At 30.4% G+C, this 19,535-nt stretch overlaps 2 protein-coding genes and 1 pseudogene across 5 annotated transcripts; all 3 read left to right on the forward strand.

The window, feature by feature from the left end:
- Nucleotides 1-1,724: 1,724 nt before the first annotated feature.
- Nucleotides 1,725-2,535, forward strand: LOC137832293 (F-box/kelch-repeat protein At3g23880-like; annotated as a pseudogene).
- Nucleotides 2,536-6,727: 4,192 nt separating this feature from the next.
- LOC137832294 (beta-amyrin synthase) lies at nt 6,728-11,941 on the forward strand. Of its 3 annotated transcripts, none has more exons than XM_068640370.2 (17): nt 6,728-6,894; nt 7,150-7,370; nt 7,527-7,712; nt 7,928-8,017; nt 8,131-8,319; nt 8,405-8,489; nt 8,577-8,743; nt 8,956-9,147; nt 9,269-9,382; nt 9,532-9,651; nt 9,772-9,894; nt 10,000-10,098; nt 10,663-10,719; nt 10,801-11,169; nt 11,262-11,342; nt 11,467-11,550; nt 11,637-11,941. In XM_068640370.2, the coding sequence occupies exons 2-17, from the start codon at nt 7,170-7,172 to the stop codon at nt 11,751-11,753; spliced, it is 2,274 nt and encodes a 757-aa protein (XP_068496471.2). In that variant the 5' UTR covers nt 6,728-6,894; nt 7,150-7,169; the 3' UTR covers nt 11,754-11,941. The 3 variants fall into 3 exon arrangements, with proteins under 3 accessions (XP_068496471.2, XP_090159832.1, XP_090159833.1); XM_090303706.1 differs by having other exon boundaries at nt 6,890-7,042; XM_090303707.1 differs by lacking the exon at nt 6,728-6,894 and adding an exon at nt 6,911-6,990.
- A 2,099-nt stretch (nt 11,942-14,040) lies between these two features.
- On the forward strand, nt 14,041-18,915 carry LOC137832295 (F-box/kelch-repeat protein At3g23880). 2 transcript variants are annotated; one of them, XM_068640373.2, is made up of 2 exons: nt 14,041-15,549; nt 17,428-18,915. In XM_068640373.2, the coding sequence occupies exon 2, from the start codon at nt 17,476-17,478 to the stop codon at nt 18,628-18,630; it is 1,155 nt and encodes a 384-aa protein (XP_068496474.2). In that variant the 5' UTR covers nt 14,041-15,549; nt 17,428-17,475; the 3' UTR covers nt 18,631-18,915. The 2 variants fall into 2 exon arrangements, with proteins under 2 accessions (XP_068496474.2, XP_068496473.2); XM_068640372.2 differs by lacking the exon at nt 14,041-15,549 and adding an exon at nt 16,659-16,922.
- Nucleotides 18,916-19,535: the final 620 nt, after the last annotated feature.

A 19,535-nucleotide genomic window follows, 5' to 3' on the forward strand; every position in this document is an offset into this window, starting at 1 on the left:
TCATTTCAATACTGCAACCCATATGCAGGAGAAGAAACTTTTTTTTATTTCCCTTACCCACCATAGCTGACAATTTGACAACACCAAGATTTATGTCGTCAATATTTTCTTGCAAAGGTTGAGGATCAGATGAGAATTGGGAAATGATTATCACTATTCTTAATATACACTTTAGTCAGATTTATGGACATGACTGTATCATATCACAAAGATTGAAGATGTACATTTCTTTGCTAACCGACTCCAGTGAAACAAATTAGTGTCATTATATGTCTTGTTTTCTAGGTAGAAATTTCTAAATTCTGATTTTTGGTGCACCATACAATCTGTTTCCCCCCTCAATTGCTTGGAATGAGCAGAAGTTTGCCTAACAACACTTAATCTCTGCTTTTTAAATAGTTTTATATAGTGGAATAATCCCATTAATACCTTTTACAATTTTTTTAAGAATATATATTTCATATACGTGTATATATGTGCATTTTAATAATATTTTGGATAAACATATATAATTAAAAGAATATTCAGAAAAATAAAATTCTGATATATATATATATATATATTATTCTCAAAATATTTTCTCAAAAGTGTTAATAATATAGTGATCAATATAAGTGATAGTTTATATTATGTTTTCAAACCAGTGATGATTTATTCAAATAACAAAATTTATGTCACTTCATTTAAAAGGTATTAAAAAAAAAACTTGATGATAAATAATTATAATAATAAACCAGCAACAGATTAACATGTTCTGAGTAAACAGATGCTAGATTAGAAACAATGCAATGCATCAGCACTGTTCACATCATGATAGAAGAAGTCACAGGAATGAATTTTCTCAATATTGTCTTGTCGTCTTCATACTTTTGAGTGACTCATAGAATTGTTTACTTGATGTCATCTTATCAAGAGAAGGAAAGAAAGACAAGTGAATAAAAATAAACAAAATAAAACCGAAAGAATGCGGAGATGGCACGACTGTGTGGGACTTAATGATAAGAACGATAACACTAATCTTCATCACATAGACATCTTTTGGATGAATCTGAACCTTCTGAGAGTGAGTGGCAGAGATGGAAGCTAAGAAAAAATTGCTAATAAAAGTTTTATCAAAATAGAAAATCAAAAGAAAAGAAAGGTCACAGTTGAGGTGATGAGATAAAATCTTAGAGGAAATTCTCTCTCTGAGAAATGTTGCTGTTTATCAAGTGCAAGTGCATATTCAAATTCTACATGTAGCTTTTAGTATTATAAGTCAAGGAAACCCTTTAGTTCTCTGATTTACATCTTCAGAAACATTCTTCATATGTCGGCTGAAAATCAAATATAGGAAAAATGGAATAGAGTGTATTCATACACTTTTTTTTAATTACTTAATGTAAGATATTTCTAGTATTTCGGGATAAAATGAATTCTAGTTTAGTTTTCTTATACGTGTCTCTTATAATACTTCTTTATGCGATAAGTCATAGATTATTAGATTCCTTTTCTTGTTTTTTTTTCTCTCTCTTATTTATCTTAAACATACTTAGTGTCTTTCCAAAGCTGCAACGTCCCAATATATTGAACCAAACAGCACAGTTTTTCATCCTATGGTTACTTTAATAGAATTGAGCAATCAATAATTTATTCATCATCAACATCATCATCAACCACCACATGATTCTCTTTTCTCTCTCACACACAGCCTCCTCAGACTGAACACTTATAGTTGTCACTGATCACCACGACCTCAACTTTTAACATGTCATCGCAGGTTACCTTCACCGTTTCACCATGAACTGAGCCTCAAATTCGGTTCAAAACCAAGCCATGTCAGAATCACTTTCACTACTCTTCCTACCTAATGATCTCGTGGTTGAAATTCTCTCTAGACTTCCTGTGAAGTCTCTGTTGCAGTTCAGGGGTGTGTGCAAGTCATAGATGTCCCTTATTTCTGATCCTTACTTCATGAAAAAGCACCTTCACTTGTCAACTAGAAGCACCCACTTCACCCACCACAGGATCATATTGAGTGACACAACAGCGGAGTTTCACCTTAAATCATGTTCTTTGAGTTCCTTATTCAATAGCCCTTCAACAATCTGTGATGACCTTAACTATCCTGTGAAAAACAAAATTTCTTCATATGGAATTGTTGGATCTTGTAATGGATTGTTATGTTTTGCCATAAAGGGTGATTGTGCGCTTCTTTGGAACCCCTCCACAAGGGTCTCCAAGAAATCACCACCTTTGGGTAATAATTGGAGATCAGGGTGTTTCACTGCCTTTGGCCTTGGTTATGATCATGTCACCGAGGATTACAAGGTGGTGGCTGTGTTTTATGATCCTAATGAGATTTATAGTGAGTGTAAAGTGAAGGTGTATAGCATGGCCACCAATTCTTGGAGGAAGATTCAGGATTTCCCTTATGGTTTCTCACCCTACCAGAATTCAGGGCACCCACAACTTTCGCTCTCCCCCACCTTCACAACGAGAGTAACACCCTATTTAACTACAACTGAATACTCTCTTTAACAGTAACACCTTGAGAAACAAACACAACCTTACTACTTTTATATAACACAATCTTTTAAATGTCTAATGAGTCACTCAAGTGTCTAATCAACTTCTACTCAAACAAGAAAGAACATCACATAAGATATAGATTATAGTTTAAGTGAGAAAGAGTATATAATAAATTTTCAAACACTTTACGGACATTGAAGTTAACATTTCTCTCTTATATACCTTGAGTATTATTTTTTCATTTGAGTAAGAGAAGTCATGACAATTCTCTCACATTTAAAGTATAATGCTTACTCAAACATTTATAATGATAGTTTAAGAAAGACGTTCACTTGAGGAGAAAAAGTAAATAAGTATTATTTTTTCTAAAAATGAATGTAGTGACATTTCAATATGCAATACATATGTTTTAGTAAATTTAAATAAACCATTTTATAAAATTTATATTATATAATTAATATAGAGTGATTTAGATGAGAAGTGATTGTACTATAATAATTGAACATAAATAAAAAGAAATTAAAAAATATTGAATAAATTGAATTGTAAATTAAAAATATAGATATGTTGATTAAGAAGTGACATATAATTCACATAATAATCTAATTTAATTATGATTATGATAATGAGTATTAAATTATTATTCAAACGAGATATTTTGGTTTATAAATGATATATATTAAAATATAAAAAATTGAAGGTTAGTGTATTAGGTTCTGCTAATCAAATTTAATAAACTATCCTAATTTTATTAAATTTTTAGTGATGAGTCAATAGTTTTTTTATAAGAATCACGGATTGTTTTGTGAATAAGGTTGTTCCGTGCATGTTGAGATAAAGTTGGGCGGATTTAGATGGATTTTGAGAGGTTATTCCGTATATATTTTATTTTTTTTAAATGTTTGTTGAGATAAAGTTGGGCGGATTTAGATGGATTTTGAGTAGTTTTCTTTCTTGATTTAATCTTTAGAGAATAACGAAGTTTCATCTAACAAAATATTTTGACGTTCAAGTCAGTAAAAATAATAAATTTTGTGTATATTATATAGTCAATATAGTGTTAAAATTTAAGTTGAGAGTACTCCTTGTGACTAATCATCTATTTATAAACATTTATGAGTCTGGATTTTTGACACGGATTTTGATGTGGCATATTCGAGTATCATTTCATAAGATCTAAATATCATGTATATAAATAGGAGTATTCTATACAAAGAATTTATATAATATAACAATGGATATTGAGCAAGTAAATTAGAGCATTTATGTAATATAATAAAGAATATTGAGCAAGTAAATTAGAGTATTTATGTAATATAATTAGAGACATTATGTAAGGAAAATTACGTTAATTGTGCATTTAAAAGATTGATTCTCACAATATTTATTAAATTAATATAATTACACTATGTTGGAGTCTATAATAATAGTTCCAGAAATTATAGTGATCTTGATCTCAAAATCCAGGATCGTACAGTTGTCTTATTGAACTTTTGTTAAGTTGAAAAATATGCATGATGATATTATTTCCTTAAACTTTATTGAGATAGGATTTTGTGGAAGTATGAATTCTCATGGTAGAGGTATAGATAGTTGTGTATATGATGAAAGTACAAGATAATATTGATAATATAATATATTTAGGTTAACGAAATTGAATTTTGGATAGTATATAAACATTGTTAATATAGGTAAACAATTCTAGAGAATTATATGCATTAATAATATAATAATAAAATACTGTAAATGTAAAAGTCCAATTGAATCTAAAGCTAAATAAGTGAGTACTATAAATAGGGGATCAACTCAAGAGGTAATAGTGAATTTTATCTGATAATTAACTAGAATCGATTCTGACTTTATTATCGGAATCCCTTGCATCACACTCGCTTGAGAACTGACCCTGAGACCAGAAGTCGAGAGTCCAAGTTGACCAAATCCAATCAGTCAGAGTCCACATCCTACATCCAAAAATCAGCCCAAATCCAAACCAAACCGAAAGCACAAGCCTAAATCAATAGACCATTAAGCTGAAAAGTCAAGAGAAGAAAAAGTTGATTGTTTCTATACCTTAAAAACAATAAAATATATGTAGTTGAGTCTTTAAAATACTAGTAGGAGTTTGTTTAAAGTTATATTTATGGTATATTAATTATTTCTAAATTACCAATAAATATAATTTTATTTATTAAAATATTTTAAAAATTAAAATTTTAAATATATATTTAGATAATTTTGTTTTAAATCAATATTAAAATATTTATATATGAGTTAAATTAATTTAATTCTAAATTGGATAGCTAAAAAATTTATTTTATTTATTTTCTCTTCTATAAGTCTAAAAAAAACTAGTCCAAACAAACCGAGAACTCCGTTTATAGAAAAAAATATATTTTTAATCCTTTTTCAGCAAACCTTTAATAACAAAAACAAAAGAATACTTTTATATCCAAAAAGGTAAAAACATTAATTTAATTAACCATTATAATAATATATTAATATTTTAAATTAAAAAATAAAATCAATAAAATTAAAATATTACTTTATTAAATCATTTGATAGATGTAATTATTATTTGGAGTTTGAAAATATCATTATTCAAATAACCTCTTATTGAACTTCAAGTTAGGAGTAACAATGTGGGCTGGTCCGCTCTGCATAGGTCTGTTCTGTGTTTAGTCTGTTCCGTGGACTCATTTCTTTGGTCCGCCCCGCATAAGAAGTAACATGTAGGTCTGCGAGCCAATCTTTATAAATTTACTTTTTTTAAAATAAATTTTTATTAATTATAAAAAAAAAATTATTCCTACTACTTGAAAGATTAAAATTTTTTGTGTTTAAAATATAAATTCAAGTATGAGGTTTGTTATAAGGTGTGATTAAAAATAATTAAAGTTTTGATTTGCATATCTATTTTTTCTGATGTATGTATGTAAATGTATAAAAGTATCTTATCAAAATTTTGCTACAAAATATTTTAATGAAGATGACTAGTTTTTTAACTACCCTATTAAAATCTCTTCTTTATATTATTTTTTTATTAACAAATTTTAAATATAAGATTTTACTTAAAACTAAATTCATTTTCATTTTTAAATCTTTTATATGATTAAAATAAAACAATTTTTTTAATACATTAAATTTAATTTTTTAAATAAAATTAAATAAATATTACAGTACAATAATAAATTTAATGTATGATTTTTTTATTAAAAAAATTAAATAATTATTTTTTTATTTATAGAGTAATCCATCCACTCCCCTTAGGCTGTGTTTGTTTAAAAGCGGTGAAAGGTAAAGAAACACTATTTACAGTGAAATGAAGATGAATCCACGTAATAAAAATGAAAAAAGCATGCAAATCGAAAAAAAATTTAAAAACTTTCTTCGCAAATATGCGAAGAAAGTTGTATATTTAACTTTAATTTACTCTTTTATCCTTTTTATTTTAAACTTAAATTATTTTAATTTTTATTTAAAATATAATTAAAATTGAAATATAAAAAATATAATCAAAATTATAAAAAAATAATTATTATAAAAACATAATTAACCATATTATATATAATTAATTATAAATATAAATAATAATAATAAAAGTAAATATATTTTTTAATAATTAAAAAATAAATTTATATAATAATTATATTAATTAAAAAAAGGAAAGATAAAATAATGAAAAATAAATTTTTATCAAATATTTATAATTATAAATATTTAAATAATATTTTAATTAAAAATAATTATAATTTATAAATAAATATATCAAATTAATTTTTAACCATTTTTAAATATAAGGATAAATATGTAAACTTACATTTTTATCAATTAAAAATATATAATTTCTCTCACATCTATCACATCATTCACAAACTTTTATAAACTTTTCCCCACACTTTCCACTCTATTTACCTTAATCCAAACACCCTAACTTTATTTACATTTTCCCTTCAAATCATCTCAAATCCACTCTCTCTTTTCCACTCTTTAATCCAAACAAAAGCATTAGTGTTTTCCTAGACAAACTGCGAATTATGCGACCAAAACCGTTTAGCGGATTAGATTAGGAAACTACTCTGAGTTTCTGGTTATGGGTCGCTGACGAGCCCGTGTCCTGCAACCGTAGTGTCCATTACAAATCATTAAAGTGATGTGTACGGAGGATGAGCAGCATCACTCAGCTTAATAACTCCTATGAATAGACACATATCTTCCTATAAAAAAAATTGGAAAATTATGCCTTTTCTAACTCTATTGTTGTCATCATTAAGTCATTTAGTTGAGAGTTGTTTGGAGTTAGTGGAGTGAACCCCATAAATACAGAGACATATATTTTGTTAACTTCAAAACATTGGGAGCGAACACTTGAAGATCTGTAGTCAGGTTCTTTTTTGCTACTTCCTTTTTATTACTTATGTTTTGTCCAATGCACAGCAACAGAAACAGTGTGGCCAAATCTTTTCAAATGCTGTAATCTAAGTATCACTTTCTCCTTCACTCACACTCACTTCCACACATCTTATTTAGCAAGGTTGAAAGGATAAGAAGAAAAAGAATAGAAAGAGAAGAATGATTTATTGCTGGGTTATATAGTACACAATAAATGAGGCTTAAAGTGTGTGTATATTTATGATGCAGGAGCAAGTAAGGTGAAGAAAATGTGGAGGTTGAAGATAGGAGATGGAGGGAAGAATCCATACATATTTAGCACAAACAATTTTGTAGGAAGACAAATTTGGGAGTTTGATTCTGAAGCAGGAACTGATGAAGAACGAGCCCAGGTGGAAGCTGCTCGTCAACATTTCTATCAAAATCGCTTTAAGCTCAAGGCTTGTGGTGATCGACTATGGCGATTTCAGGTACTTCTTCTTCTTTACTATCTGCACTAAAACCTCATTCTTCAGGGCAAAAAGTGTAGTAAGCCATTGTTTAACTATTTTAAAATTATATTATTGTGTGGCATTTCGAAAAGGAAAGATATTAAAGAAATAAATAATATAAGTATATTTGTACAGATTTTGAGGGAAAAGAACTTCAAACAAAAAATAAGGAAAGTGAAGATAGAAGATGATGAAGAAATAACATGGGAGAAGGCTACTCTCACCCTAAAGAGAACCTCTCATTACCTCTCCGCACTGCAAACTAGTGATGGCCATTGGCCTGCTCATCTTTCGGGTTCCCACTTTTTCCTTCCAATCATGGTAACTTCAACTTATTTATTATTAGAAATAATTTTGTTAAAATATATCATATTTACTTTTTATTATTAGAATTTATTTAAAATTGGTTAATAAGTTTTAAAAACATAATTACTAAATTTCAATAAAAACTAAAATCAAACTTGTATTTCAATGATTTGGTAATCTAAGTTGAAATTTAGAAAATTATATGCATAAACAATACTTTTATATTTCAGGTCATTTCTATATATAGCACGGGACATCTTGATTCTGTACTTCCGAAAGAATATCGTAAAGAAATTCTCCGTTACTTATATAATCATCAGGTAAACTTGTTCAATTTCAATATACTCAATTTACATATATTTCTATCTTTTAATAAAAATTAAAAACAAAATACCACAATAAAAAGAATACTAATGAGTAGTTTGATGTGAAGAATGAAGATGGAGGGTGGGGATTGCACATAGAGGGTCCTAGCACGATGTATGGTACCACACTGAATTATGTAAGTATGAGAATTCTTGGAGAAGGAGCAAATGACAATGCTTGTGCTAAGGCTAGAAAGTGGATTCATGATCATGGTAGCGTAACACATGTGCCTTCATGGGGAAAATTTTGGCTTTCGGTATGAATATGATTTTATACAATTTAATAAATCAGTGAAATAAATGTAAGTTATTTCACTGATTTAAATTATGTTATTCTTGCAGGTACTTGGTATAGTTGATTGGAGTGGATGCAACCCATTGCCGCCTGAATTTTGGATACTTCCCACTTTTCTCCCCATGCATCCTGGTTAAATTTTTTACTATTTAAGAAATATTACTAAATCATTTTTCAATTAACCATTATTGTATCTTATTTTTACCAAAAATAATGCAGCTAAAATGTGGTATTATTGTCGACATGTATATATGCCTATGTCATATATATATGGAAAAAGATTTGGGTGTCCAATCACACCATTGATTAGAGATTTAAGAGAAGAACTCTTTATTCAACCATATGATGAAAGTATGTGGAAGAAATCACGTCACAAATGTGCTAAGGTAATCCGTATTTTATCATTAATTGAACTATGTCACGATAAATTTATGAAAATTATAAATTTTTTAATTAAATTGTAAGAAGCGTACGTAATTAGTTCAATCAAAATTTAAAAGAAAAATGATTTCGAAATTTAGAAGAAAATACATTAATAAGGTGTGTATAAACTGTATGACAAAAAGGATAATAGTGTATTTTACATATATGATGACAGGAAGACCTTTATTATCCCCATCATTGGATACAAGATCTAATATGGGATAGTGCTTATTTAGTTACTGAGTCACTTCTTACACGTTGGCCTTTCAATAAGTTGATTAGAGAAAAAGCACTTCAACTAACAATGAAGCTTATTCACTATGAAGATGAAAATACTCGATATATAGATGGTGGGTGTGTGAACAAGGTAATTATCATAATTTTAAAGCATATATATTATTTTCTATAATGCATAAATTAAAATATTTAGTTTTTCTCCACAAAGAGATTTCATTCAAATTTTCCTATATCATATTTGTGTTTTGTAGGCTCTGTCTATGCTTGCATGTTGGGTAGAAGATCCAAATGGAGATGCTTTTAAGAAGCACATTGCAAGGGTCCCAGATTATTTATGGCTTTCAGAAGATGGAATGTGTCTACAGGTATAATACAACATGTATTGTCATTTTCTTTTTTCACTAAAACATTCTAATATCTAAATAAAACTCAATTACCATCATCTTATTTATACACTTGCAATACGATAGTAATTAAAGACGATAACTTAATTAATGCAATTGTCTATATATAGGCACTTAGTACGCAATCATGGGATGCTGGTTTTATTGTTCAAGCTCTTCTTGCTACTAATCTAATTGATGATCTTGGTCCCACACTTGCAAAAGCACATGATTTTATCAAGAAATCTCAAGTGAGTATATGATAAAATTACAATTAAGAAACACCATTTTTAATTAATCTTCAATACATTCAGGACTAGATACTCATTAGTTTTATTAGGCAATAATGAATTGATATTGTCATATTATAGGTAGTAGAAAATCGTTCAGGAGATTTTAAGAGTATGTTTCATCACATTTCTAAAGGGTCTTGGACCCTTGCTGATAGAGACCATGCATTACAACTTTCTGACGGCACTGCAGAATGTATGAAGGTATTTAACTAATTAGGTTACAAAAAAATTAATTTGTTAAATAACTTATGGATATCAACATACATATGTTACATAGTTGTAACTAACTAATCATCCATGTTTCAGTGTTGTTTACTTTTATCCATGTTACCAGAAGAGATTGTGGGAGAAAAATTGGAACCTGAAAGGTTATATGATTCAGTCAATTTTATATTGTCACTTCAGGTGAGTGTTATAAAAAATTTGGCAGACACTTCTCAATTTTATGTGATTAATTTAGTAAACGATAGTCTATTCTCTTTATTTTTATGAAAATGGAAATTGAAAAAAGGTTGCATAAAGCGTACGAGTAATTTATATCTACTTAATTTAAAACATAATATACTATTTATCAAAGTAAAACATTTCTGTTTTTTCTATTGCTATAAAACAAGTTATTTTATTTTTGTTTTACTTCTTTTCAAGTTATATCGTATAAATGTTAAATTTACTCAGTCGCTTCTTTTTATATTAAGACTTTTGTTATAGTTTAAACAAATTACATTAAATTTAACATTTTACTTCTAAAATTTTAGTTCGGCAAGCTCTTAAATAATTAATTAAAAAATTCTATAATTTAAAAATTAATTACAACGTTAAGTTCTTTTCACTTAAATTTTAATTGATTAGATTATGTTCATGTTTTTCTGTAATTTTTTTTATAATTTTCCTTTATCAATGTTTCTACACATTTAAATTTGTGATATATGATATTTTTTTACTAAACTAGAAGTTTGATTACTAATGCAGAGTAAAAATGGAGGTGTAACTGTGTGGGAGCCAGCAATAGCTCAAAAGTGGTTGGAAGTAAGTTTGAATTAATGGTTTTTACAATATGGATAAATTTGTTAGCTAATGTAGATGTGACTTTTTTTTAATAATTTGTAGCATCTGAATCCCGCGGAATTTCTAGCTGACATAGTAATTGAGCACGAGTATCTTGAGTGTAGTGGAGCAACAATTCAGGCTTTAGTGTTGTTCAAAAAACTATATCCAAATCATAGAAGGGAAGAGATAGATAATTTCATTGTCAAAGCAGCACAATTCATCGAAGATGAACAATTACCAAACGGAAATTGGCATGGGAACTGGGGAGTTTGCTTCACTTACGGTGCCTGGTTTGCAGTTGGAGGTTTAGCTGCTGTTGGAAAGTCTTACAGTAATTGTGTTGCCATTCGTAAAGCTGTGAAGTTTCTACTCTCAATACAAAATGAGGATGGTGGTTGGGGAGAAAGTTATCTTTCATGTCCAATGAAGGTTTGTAATTAAATGGCTATTTGTGATTACAATTTCCATTAACTTAAATGTCATTACTTATAAATATTAGTTAATGCATATGTGCAATGAAGACCTACGTGCCTCTTGAAGGGAATCGATCAAATATTGGTCAAACAGCTTGTGCTCTAATAGCTTTGATTCTTGGTGGTCAGGTATTCTCCTCATATGCACCTGTGTGATTTCAATATCTGTGGTATCTTGGATTTCAACATATGTGGTTTATTATTGTATCCAAAGTAAGTTTTTTTCTTACTCCTTTTCTAAATTTGCATGTAGGCTGAGAGAGATCCAACTCCTCTTCACCGTGCTGCAAAGTTACTCATCAATTCTCAGTTAGAAGATGGTGATTGGCCCCAACAAGTACCTCTCAAATCTCTATCCTTTTGAATTAAGCCTCTTAGTTATGTAAAATTGTTTAATGTTTGTGTGTGACTTAAATGTTGCAGGAAGCATTGGGGGTGTACAAGAGAAGTTGCTTGCTTCATTACCCATTCTATAGAACTGTTTTTCCGTTGCAGGCTTTATCTGAATATCGTAACAATGTTTTAGTGTCGTTCACTTGAGAAACTGTAAGCTCAAAACGACAATGTCAAACCCTTAAAAAGTCAAACAGATAAAATCAAAGTTGATGGTGATCAACAATAATAACTGTATTTCTATTATAGTTTTGTAATATGGAACAAACATTATGTGTTAAATATTATACAATAAAGATAATTATAAAAAAAAAATGCTATTATATGTTCTTAAATTTATTTTCAACTTTCAAATTTATATAAGGTTTAGGATTATATCACACTTGTCTCGCAGTACAAGAGTATGCTTCCCTTATATATACGTTTCTTAAACTTAAATTGAATAGTTGGATTTTTTCTCTATGACAATTCCATAATTTCTTCTCTTACCATGATAATATAAAAAAATAATCAACTTATCCTTTTCATAATATCTTATACTCAATTTAAAATTATATTTTAGAATATATTTTATACCCAATTCAAAACTATACTCTAGAATATATATTTTGATACGTTTCTAAATTATAAAATCTAAAATTTCTGATTGGAATTACACATTCCAAAAAAATATTCTCAATTTCATAATTTATAATAAGTTCTGAATATATTATGGCAATGAGACATTAATCATGTCTATACTGAGAGTAAGAGTAAAAAGTATGAAAATAGAAAATGAAATAACTTCAGATTAATACACTAGACTCTCTAAGTAAATCACTTTTTTCCATTTTAAACTGTCAACTGATTTAGACTTTATATTTTCGGTCTATTGAGATAAATTTCGACTTTAATTAAATTGAGTTTTATGTATACCTTATAAATTTTTTTATAAAAGATGTTTTTTAACTTGTAGAAAGATTATTTCATATTTCCTTTTAAATAAAATTGCTTATAAAATAATTTAGCCCATAAACATTACGAGTCATGCATGAAAATAGTGCTTGAACCTTTATAAAAAGCTTTGAATTGAAACAAACTGGGAAGGAAGAATGTAATCAATCAAAATTACGTATTCGCTCAATCTCTGATAAAACATTATGGGCTTTGGCCCAATATCGCACCTAAGTTTTAGACTTTTTCTTCCTACACCTCCATACCTTCTTGTGCCAACCCCATACTAAATATGAAAATACCATTTTATCCTTTTTTTCACCCCCTTGAATTTGAAATAATAAGCCTATGGATTATGTAATCTAGGTAAATTCCGGATTACATAATCCGGAAGTCAATTTCATATTTAGAAAAGACTTATGGATTATGTAATCCAGAAGCTAATAACACATATGAAAAAAAGACTTCTGGATTATATAATCTGGAAGCTAATCTTATATATAGAAAAGACTTCCAGATTATGTAATCCGGAAGCTAATCACAAAAGACTTCCGGATTATGTAATCCAGAATATTGAAAAGGGTATTTTTGGAATAAGAAAAATTTATGGGGGTGGCATGGAGGTGCAGGAAGAAGCAGCCCAAGTTTTATTGCCTTCCACTTCTGCTTAACTTCAAACGCTGAGAGCTCTAAAATAAAAGAAGTTGGTGTTTGAGTTCAATAATAATAAGCTTGTTCCTTTTCATCTATTTGTAATTCTGAAACAAACCCTCTCTGTCAGAATTTGGGTATTATTTTCTTCAATAACACTATTTTGTACTTCTTTTCCTTCAATAACACTCATTTGTGTCATGAGACACTTTTATTGGTAGGAAAATAATAGGTACAAGAGAAAAAAAAGAGTCATGTATTATAAAATTACAAGTTATTTAAAGTAGGGATTAGGACACGTTTATCTAAATCATAACTCAAATTTAAATTTTAAATCCGAATCAGTTTCAGAACACCGTAGAGACCAATTATACAAATTTTTACATGTAATAAGAGTTATTAGTAAATGAGAACCATTCAACCGCACACATGCAAATGGCTTCTAGCAGTGACGGTGGTGACTTAAACAACCCTTCTTTCTCCAAAACGACAACAAGAAAAGAGACGCCAATTCACCGCTTCCTCGGGTAAGCTCTTCATATCTCAAATTATAATAGTGTTGACAAGTTTCCTCGGGTGAAAAAATATTAAAAAATAACACTTAAATAAAGTATATTCAAATAGAAATAAATAAAATACTAGAAAAGCTAATTTACTTCGAATGTAATAGTAGTATTTAAAACGACAATAATAAATTATAACAGAAAATTATTAAAAAATAATACTCAGATATTTTATTTTTTAAAAAAAATACAATGTTCTCATTAAATATGTTTTCATTATTTTCCATTTTTTTTTAGTATAAATTATATCCAAAAAAGTAGCTGAACTTCTTAGTAAACAGTGAGTGGGAAATGGCACATACTTTAGTTGCAGAAGGATTTTGTGCAGAGAGAGAGAGAGAGTTATTATCCCCACAGCTCAAAGGAAATGGCCCACGCATCCCCAGCCCTATCACATCTTCACATTCTTCTTCCTCCAACCCCCAATTCTTCGCCCAGACTCTTAATCAAATCCCTAGTTTTTCAAGAGGCAATTTCTCACGACTTCATAAATCTTTTACAATTGGAGTTAAAGTCAGAGTGTTGGTTAAGATCAGGGAGATTCTAACCAACGTATTCATTTTATATTGTTCATAATTATGCACTGTATTGCTCTTCGTAGTGGTTTAGTTTTATAAGAATGGAATTAGAATGGAATTCGGTGGTGTTATGAACTAAATGGATTGGATTTTACCCTGCATGTGACTGATAATGAAATCGATAGCAATCTTCTTTTACAAGTTTTGTAATAACTTCTTGAGAGACTAGATTGTTAGCTTTTGGATCATCAAATATATAGATGTTTTTATATTGCACCGTAGTTAAGACTATCAGGTTATTGGCTTGGTCTACAGCCACGACTTTTAATGTAGAATATGTTCTAAGTCAAATCACTTCATACTGGTTTTGTTTCTGTAGAAGAACAGAAGTTCAGAGGATGTATACCACCATGAAGAAAAGAATTGATTAATCCTTACACCCCTCCAATATGACCATCATCCCTTTAGAAGGAAGAAGGTTAACTACCTTGTAGTATTGAGAAGTACAGTAGTTGTCTTATAGAACATATGGAGACTTAGATATGCAACAAAATCACCAAGTCTAGAGCTCAAATGCTACTAGACATTTGCTCATTAAGATATTTCTAAATCTATTACAATCCTTCTAGAAATGGCTGGGAATGTACTTAACTAGTGTTTTTCTTAAAGATAATATTAGTTCGCAAACCCAAGTTTATTGAGATTGTTATTTGAATTTGGACTTAGGTTCTAACTCAATCAGTAGTTTATAAAGTTAGAATTGTCTCAATCTTATAAATTAATCTAAGTTTTATTTTTTTATTGAAATAAGAGTAAACAACTTTTATATTATTAGGTTGTAATTAAGACAATTCCTAAAGAAGTCATAATTAAAGTGGTTTTCCAACACTCTCCTCTTGTCCTGGGTTATCTGCCAGAAGCATGATAAATGTAGGTGGTTCCCATCCTCAAACTTCAATTAAGGTAGTTTCTTTAGTGAGTTAGGGGTGGACCTCAGCCATGGTAGCTTCCCAACAGTCATCATAATCTACTGTGTGCTCAGAATTAAGAGTTGGCTGATGATATGGATGCTACTTTTCCAAATTCCTTTCTTTTTATGGTCTTCGGCTACATCATTGCTATGTTCACACGTCTGTGTTTAGTTTAACTCATCTGACAACTTTCGGTATTTAACTTACTGGACTCACAGCAAAATAAACTCAGAACCCTCACCATAGACAAATTCTCCAGTGTGGCAAACCCAGAAGACTTTCAACTAGCACAGACTGCAGTGCATAGGTAACATCTTTTTGTACGTTCCTTTTTTATTTTTATTTCTTCTCTCTTCCTTTCTTCTGTGCTCCTTTACTTGTGACTGCATTGCTAGAAGCTGCAATGACTAGTAAACGACTAGCCAAGAGGATTTCATTTCAATACTGCAACCCATATGCAGGAGAAGAAACTTTTTTTTTATTTTCCTTACCCACCATAGCTGACAATTTGACAACACCATGATTTATGTCATCAATATTTTCTTGCAAAGGTTGAGGATCAGATGAGAATTGGGAAATGATTATCACTATTCTTAATATACACTTTAGTCAGATTTATGGACATGACTGTATCATATCACAAAGATTGAAGATGTACATTTCTTTGCTAACCGACTCCAGTGAAACAAATTAGTGTCATTATATGTCTTGTTTTCTAGGTAGAAATTTCTAAATTCTGATTTTTGGTGCACCATACAATCTGTTTCCCCCCTCAATTGCTTGGAATGAGCAGAAGTTTGCCTAACAACACTTAATCTCTGCTTTTTAAATAGTTTTATATAGTGGAATAATCCCATTAACACCTTTTACAATTTTTTCAAGAATATATTACATATACGTGTATATATGTGCATTTTAATAATATTTTGGGTAAACATATATAATTAAAAGAATATTCAGAAAAATAAAATTCTGATATATATATATATATATTATTATCAAAATATTCTCTCAAAAGTGTTAATAATATTGTGATAAATATAAGTGATAGTTTATATTATGTTTTCAAACCAGTGATGATTTCTTCAAATAACAAAGTTTATGTCACTTCATTTAAAAGGTATTAAAAAAAAACTTGATGATAAATAATTATAATAATGGACCAGCAACAGATTAACATGTTCTGAGCAAACAGATGCTAGATTAGAAACAATGCAATGCATCAGCACTGTTCACATCATGATAGAAGAAGTCACAGGAATGAATTTTCTCAATATTGTCTTGTCGCCTTCATACTTTTGAGTGACTCATAGAATTGTTTACTTGATGTCATCTTATCTAGAGAAGGAAAGAAGACAAGTGAACAAAAATAAACAAAATAAAACCGAATGAATGCGGAGGTGGCACGACTGTGTGTAACTTAATGATAAGAAGGATAACACTAATCTTCATCACATAGACATCTTGTGGATGAACCTGAATCTTCTGAGAGTGAGTGGCAGAGATGGAAGCCGCTAAGAAAATATTGCTTATAAAAGTTTTATCAAAATAGAAAATGAAAAGAAAAGAAAGGTCACAGTTGAGGTGATGATATGAAATCTTAGAGGAAATTCTCTGAGAAATGTTGCTCTTTATCAAGTGCAAGTGCATATGCAAATTCTACATGTAGCTTTTAGTATTGTAAGTCAAGGAAACCCTTTAGTTCTCTGATTTACTTCTTCAGAAACATTCTTCTTCATATGTTGGCTGAAAATCAAATATAGGAAAATGGAATATAGTGTATTCAGACACTTTCTTTAATTACTTAATGTAAGATATTGGCTAGTATTTCGGGATAAAATGAATTCTAGTTTAGTTTTCTTATACGTGTCTCTTATAATACTTCTTTATGCAATGCATAGATTATTAGATTCCCTTTTTTGTTTTTTTTTTCTTATTTATCTTAAACATACGGTAGTGTCTTTCCAAAGCTGCAACGTGTCGCAATATATTGAACCAACCAGCACAGTTTTTCATCTCCTATGGTTACTTTAATAGAGTTGAGCAATCAATAATTTATTCATCATCAACATCATCATCAACCACCACATGATTCTCTTTTCTCTCCCACACACAGCCTCCTCAGACTGAACACAAATAGTCATCACTGATCACCACCACCTCAACTCTTAACATGTCATCGCAGGGTTACCTCTACCGTTTCACCAGGAAGAGAGAAAAGCTCATCAATCCTATGAATCGAGCATCACCACCACCACCACCGTCAAATTCGGTTCAAAACCAAGCCATGTCAGAATCACTTCCACTACCCTTCCTACCTAATGAGCTCGTGGTTGAAATTCTCTCTAGACTTCCTGTGAAGTCTCTGTTGCAGTTCAGGTGTGTGTGCAAGTCATGGATGTCCCTTATTTCTGATCCTTACTTCATGAAAAAGCACCTTCACTTGTCAACTCGAAGCACCCACTTCACCCACCACAGGATCATATTGAGTGACACAACAGCGGAGTTTCACCTTAAATCATGTTCTTTGAGTTCCTTATTCAATAGCCCTTCAACAGTCTGTGATGACCTTAACTATCCCGTGAAAAACAAATTTCGTCATGATGGAATTGTTGGATCTTGTAATGGGTTGTTATGTTTTGCCATAAAGGGTGATTGCGCGCTTCTTTGGAACCCCTCCACAAGGGTCTCCAAGAAATTACCACCTTTGGGTAATAATTGGAGACCAGGGTGTTTCACTGCCTTTGGTCTTGGTTATGATCATGTCACCGAGGATTACAAGGTGGTGGCTGTGTTTTATGATCCTAATGAGATTTATAGTGAGTGTAAAGTGAAGGTGTATAGTATGGCCACCAATTCTTGGAGAAAGATTCAGGATTTCCCTTATGGTTTCTCACCCTACCAGAATTCAGGGAAGTTTGTTAGTGGTACGCTCAATTGGGCTGCCAGTCACACTGTTGGTTCAACTTCTTTGTGGATTATTGTTTCCTTGGATCTGCATAAGGAAACATATAGGGAAGTTCTGCCACCTGATTATGAAAGGGAAGACTGTTCCACCCCTTCTTTGAGTGTTTTGCAAGAATGTCTGTGCATGAACTATGATTACAAGAAAACTCATTTTGTTGTGTGGATGATGAAGGATTATGGGACGAGAGGGTCTTGGTTTAAATTGGTAAGCATTCCTTATTTACCAAATCCTGAAGATTTTTCGTACTCAGGGCCTTATTACATTTCAGAGAACGGTGAAGTGCTGTTGATGTTTGAGTTTGATTTGATCCTCTATGACCCAAGAGATAACTCATTTAAGTACCCTAAGATTGAGAGTGGGAAGGGCTGGTTTGATGCAGAGGTCTATGTTGAAACTCTTGTTTCGCCAATGAAGCATTAAAGTGGATAGGTCACGCAAAGCAAACATAAGGAAGAATAAAATGTGTAAATTATTTTAAGTCCATGTGATCTTATCTTGTTCATGTTTTTGGCATTATATGTGTAATATTTGAGAAGTCAAGCATTGTATAGACTGTATAGATGTTGTTAATACTTGAAGTTAAGTGTTGTTAGTTGTGTCAGTCACCGTGTATCCATCACTGATGGAAAAACCTACTTCACTTATTTGTCAGTAAATGGAAATTGGTATATGCTTTCTTGTTTATGTTGAGAAGCATATATTTAACTACTACTCTTAAATCCTGTGGCATTTCATAAAATAGAATCGAGACTTTTTCTTAAGCTAAAAAGTACAAGTAACAAACTTCTTCGGAGAATAAGATACATTCTGCTGGTTAAGTGTAAAAAACAACAAAAAGGAAAACGGTTATATACCAAAAGGTATTCCCTTACCTGTGAAGAAAGGCACAATACTCAACTTGACCATAGGCAAAAAGTATTTAGAGTGGAAAAAAGCATAAAGGCTCAAGAACCGGATTCTCTAGCACACTCTGGAAGCAGATTTGTGGCCTGAAGCCTACTCAAGAATGTTTTTAAGTGAAGTACACCACAAGACGAGTGTCCACTATTGGAGTGGACCTTATCCAGATTTTCTTCAGACATGTCCTGTTTCTTGATTAAGTTATGGTTGTATTGTAGTATATTGGAGAGTTGTCATTGTACCTAGAACAATCTAGTCTATAGTTTTGGTAAAGTTGATTTTGGAGGCCAATAATTTAATAAAGGCAGAGGAAGAGTGAGAGTTTCTTGACAATAGTACCAAAATCCTAAAATCTCAGGGTATCATATAATTTCTTTACCAATAATACCGAAATCCTTAAATCTCAGGGTATCATATAATTTCTC

This window comes from Phaseolus vulgaris, chromosome 6, assembly GCF_051622355.1.
Source record: "Phaseolus vulgaris cultivar YP4 chromosome 6, ASM5162235v1, whole genome shotgun sequence".
In the NCBI taxonomy this organism is placed as follows: domain Eukaryota; kingdom Viridiplantae; phylum Streptophyta; class Magnoliopsida; order Fabales; family Fabaceae; genus Phaseolus; species Phaseolus vulgaris.

Bases quoted from the DNA above. Each gene is read 5' to 3' on its own strand.
- LOC137832295 (XM_068640372.2), top strand. From the start codon at position 16,893: ATGCAAATTCTACATGTAGCTTTTAGTATT. The intron at 16,923-17,427 runs GTAAGTCAAGGA...ATGTCATCGCAG, and splicing joins TACATGTAGCTTTTAGTATT to GGTTACCTCTACCGTTTCAC.
- LOC137832294 (XM_068640370.2), top strand. From the start codon at position 7,170: ATGTGGAGGTTGAAGATAGGAGATGGAGGGAAGAATCCATACATATTT. The intron at 8,018-8,130 runs GTAAACTTGTTC...TTTGATGTGAAG, and splicing joins GTTACTTATATAATCATCAG to AATGAAGATGGAGGGTGGGG. The intron at 9,652-9,771 runs GTGAGTATATGA...GTCATATTATAG, and splicing joins ATTTTATCAAGAAATCTCAA to GTAGTAGAAAATCGTTCAGG.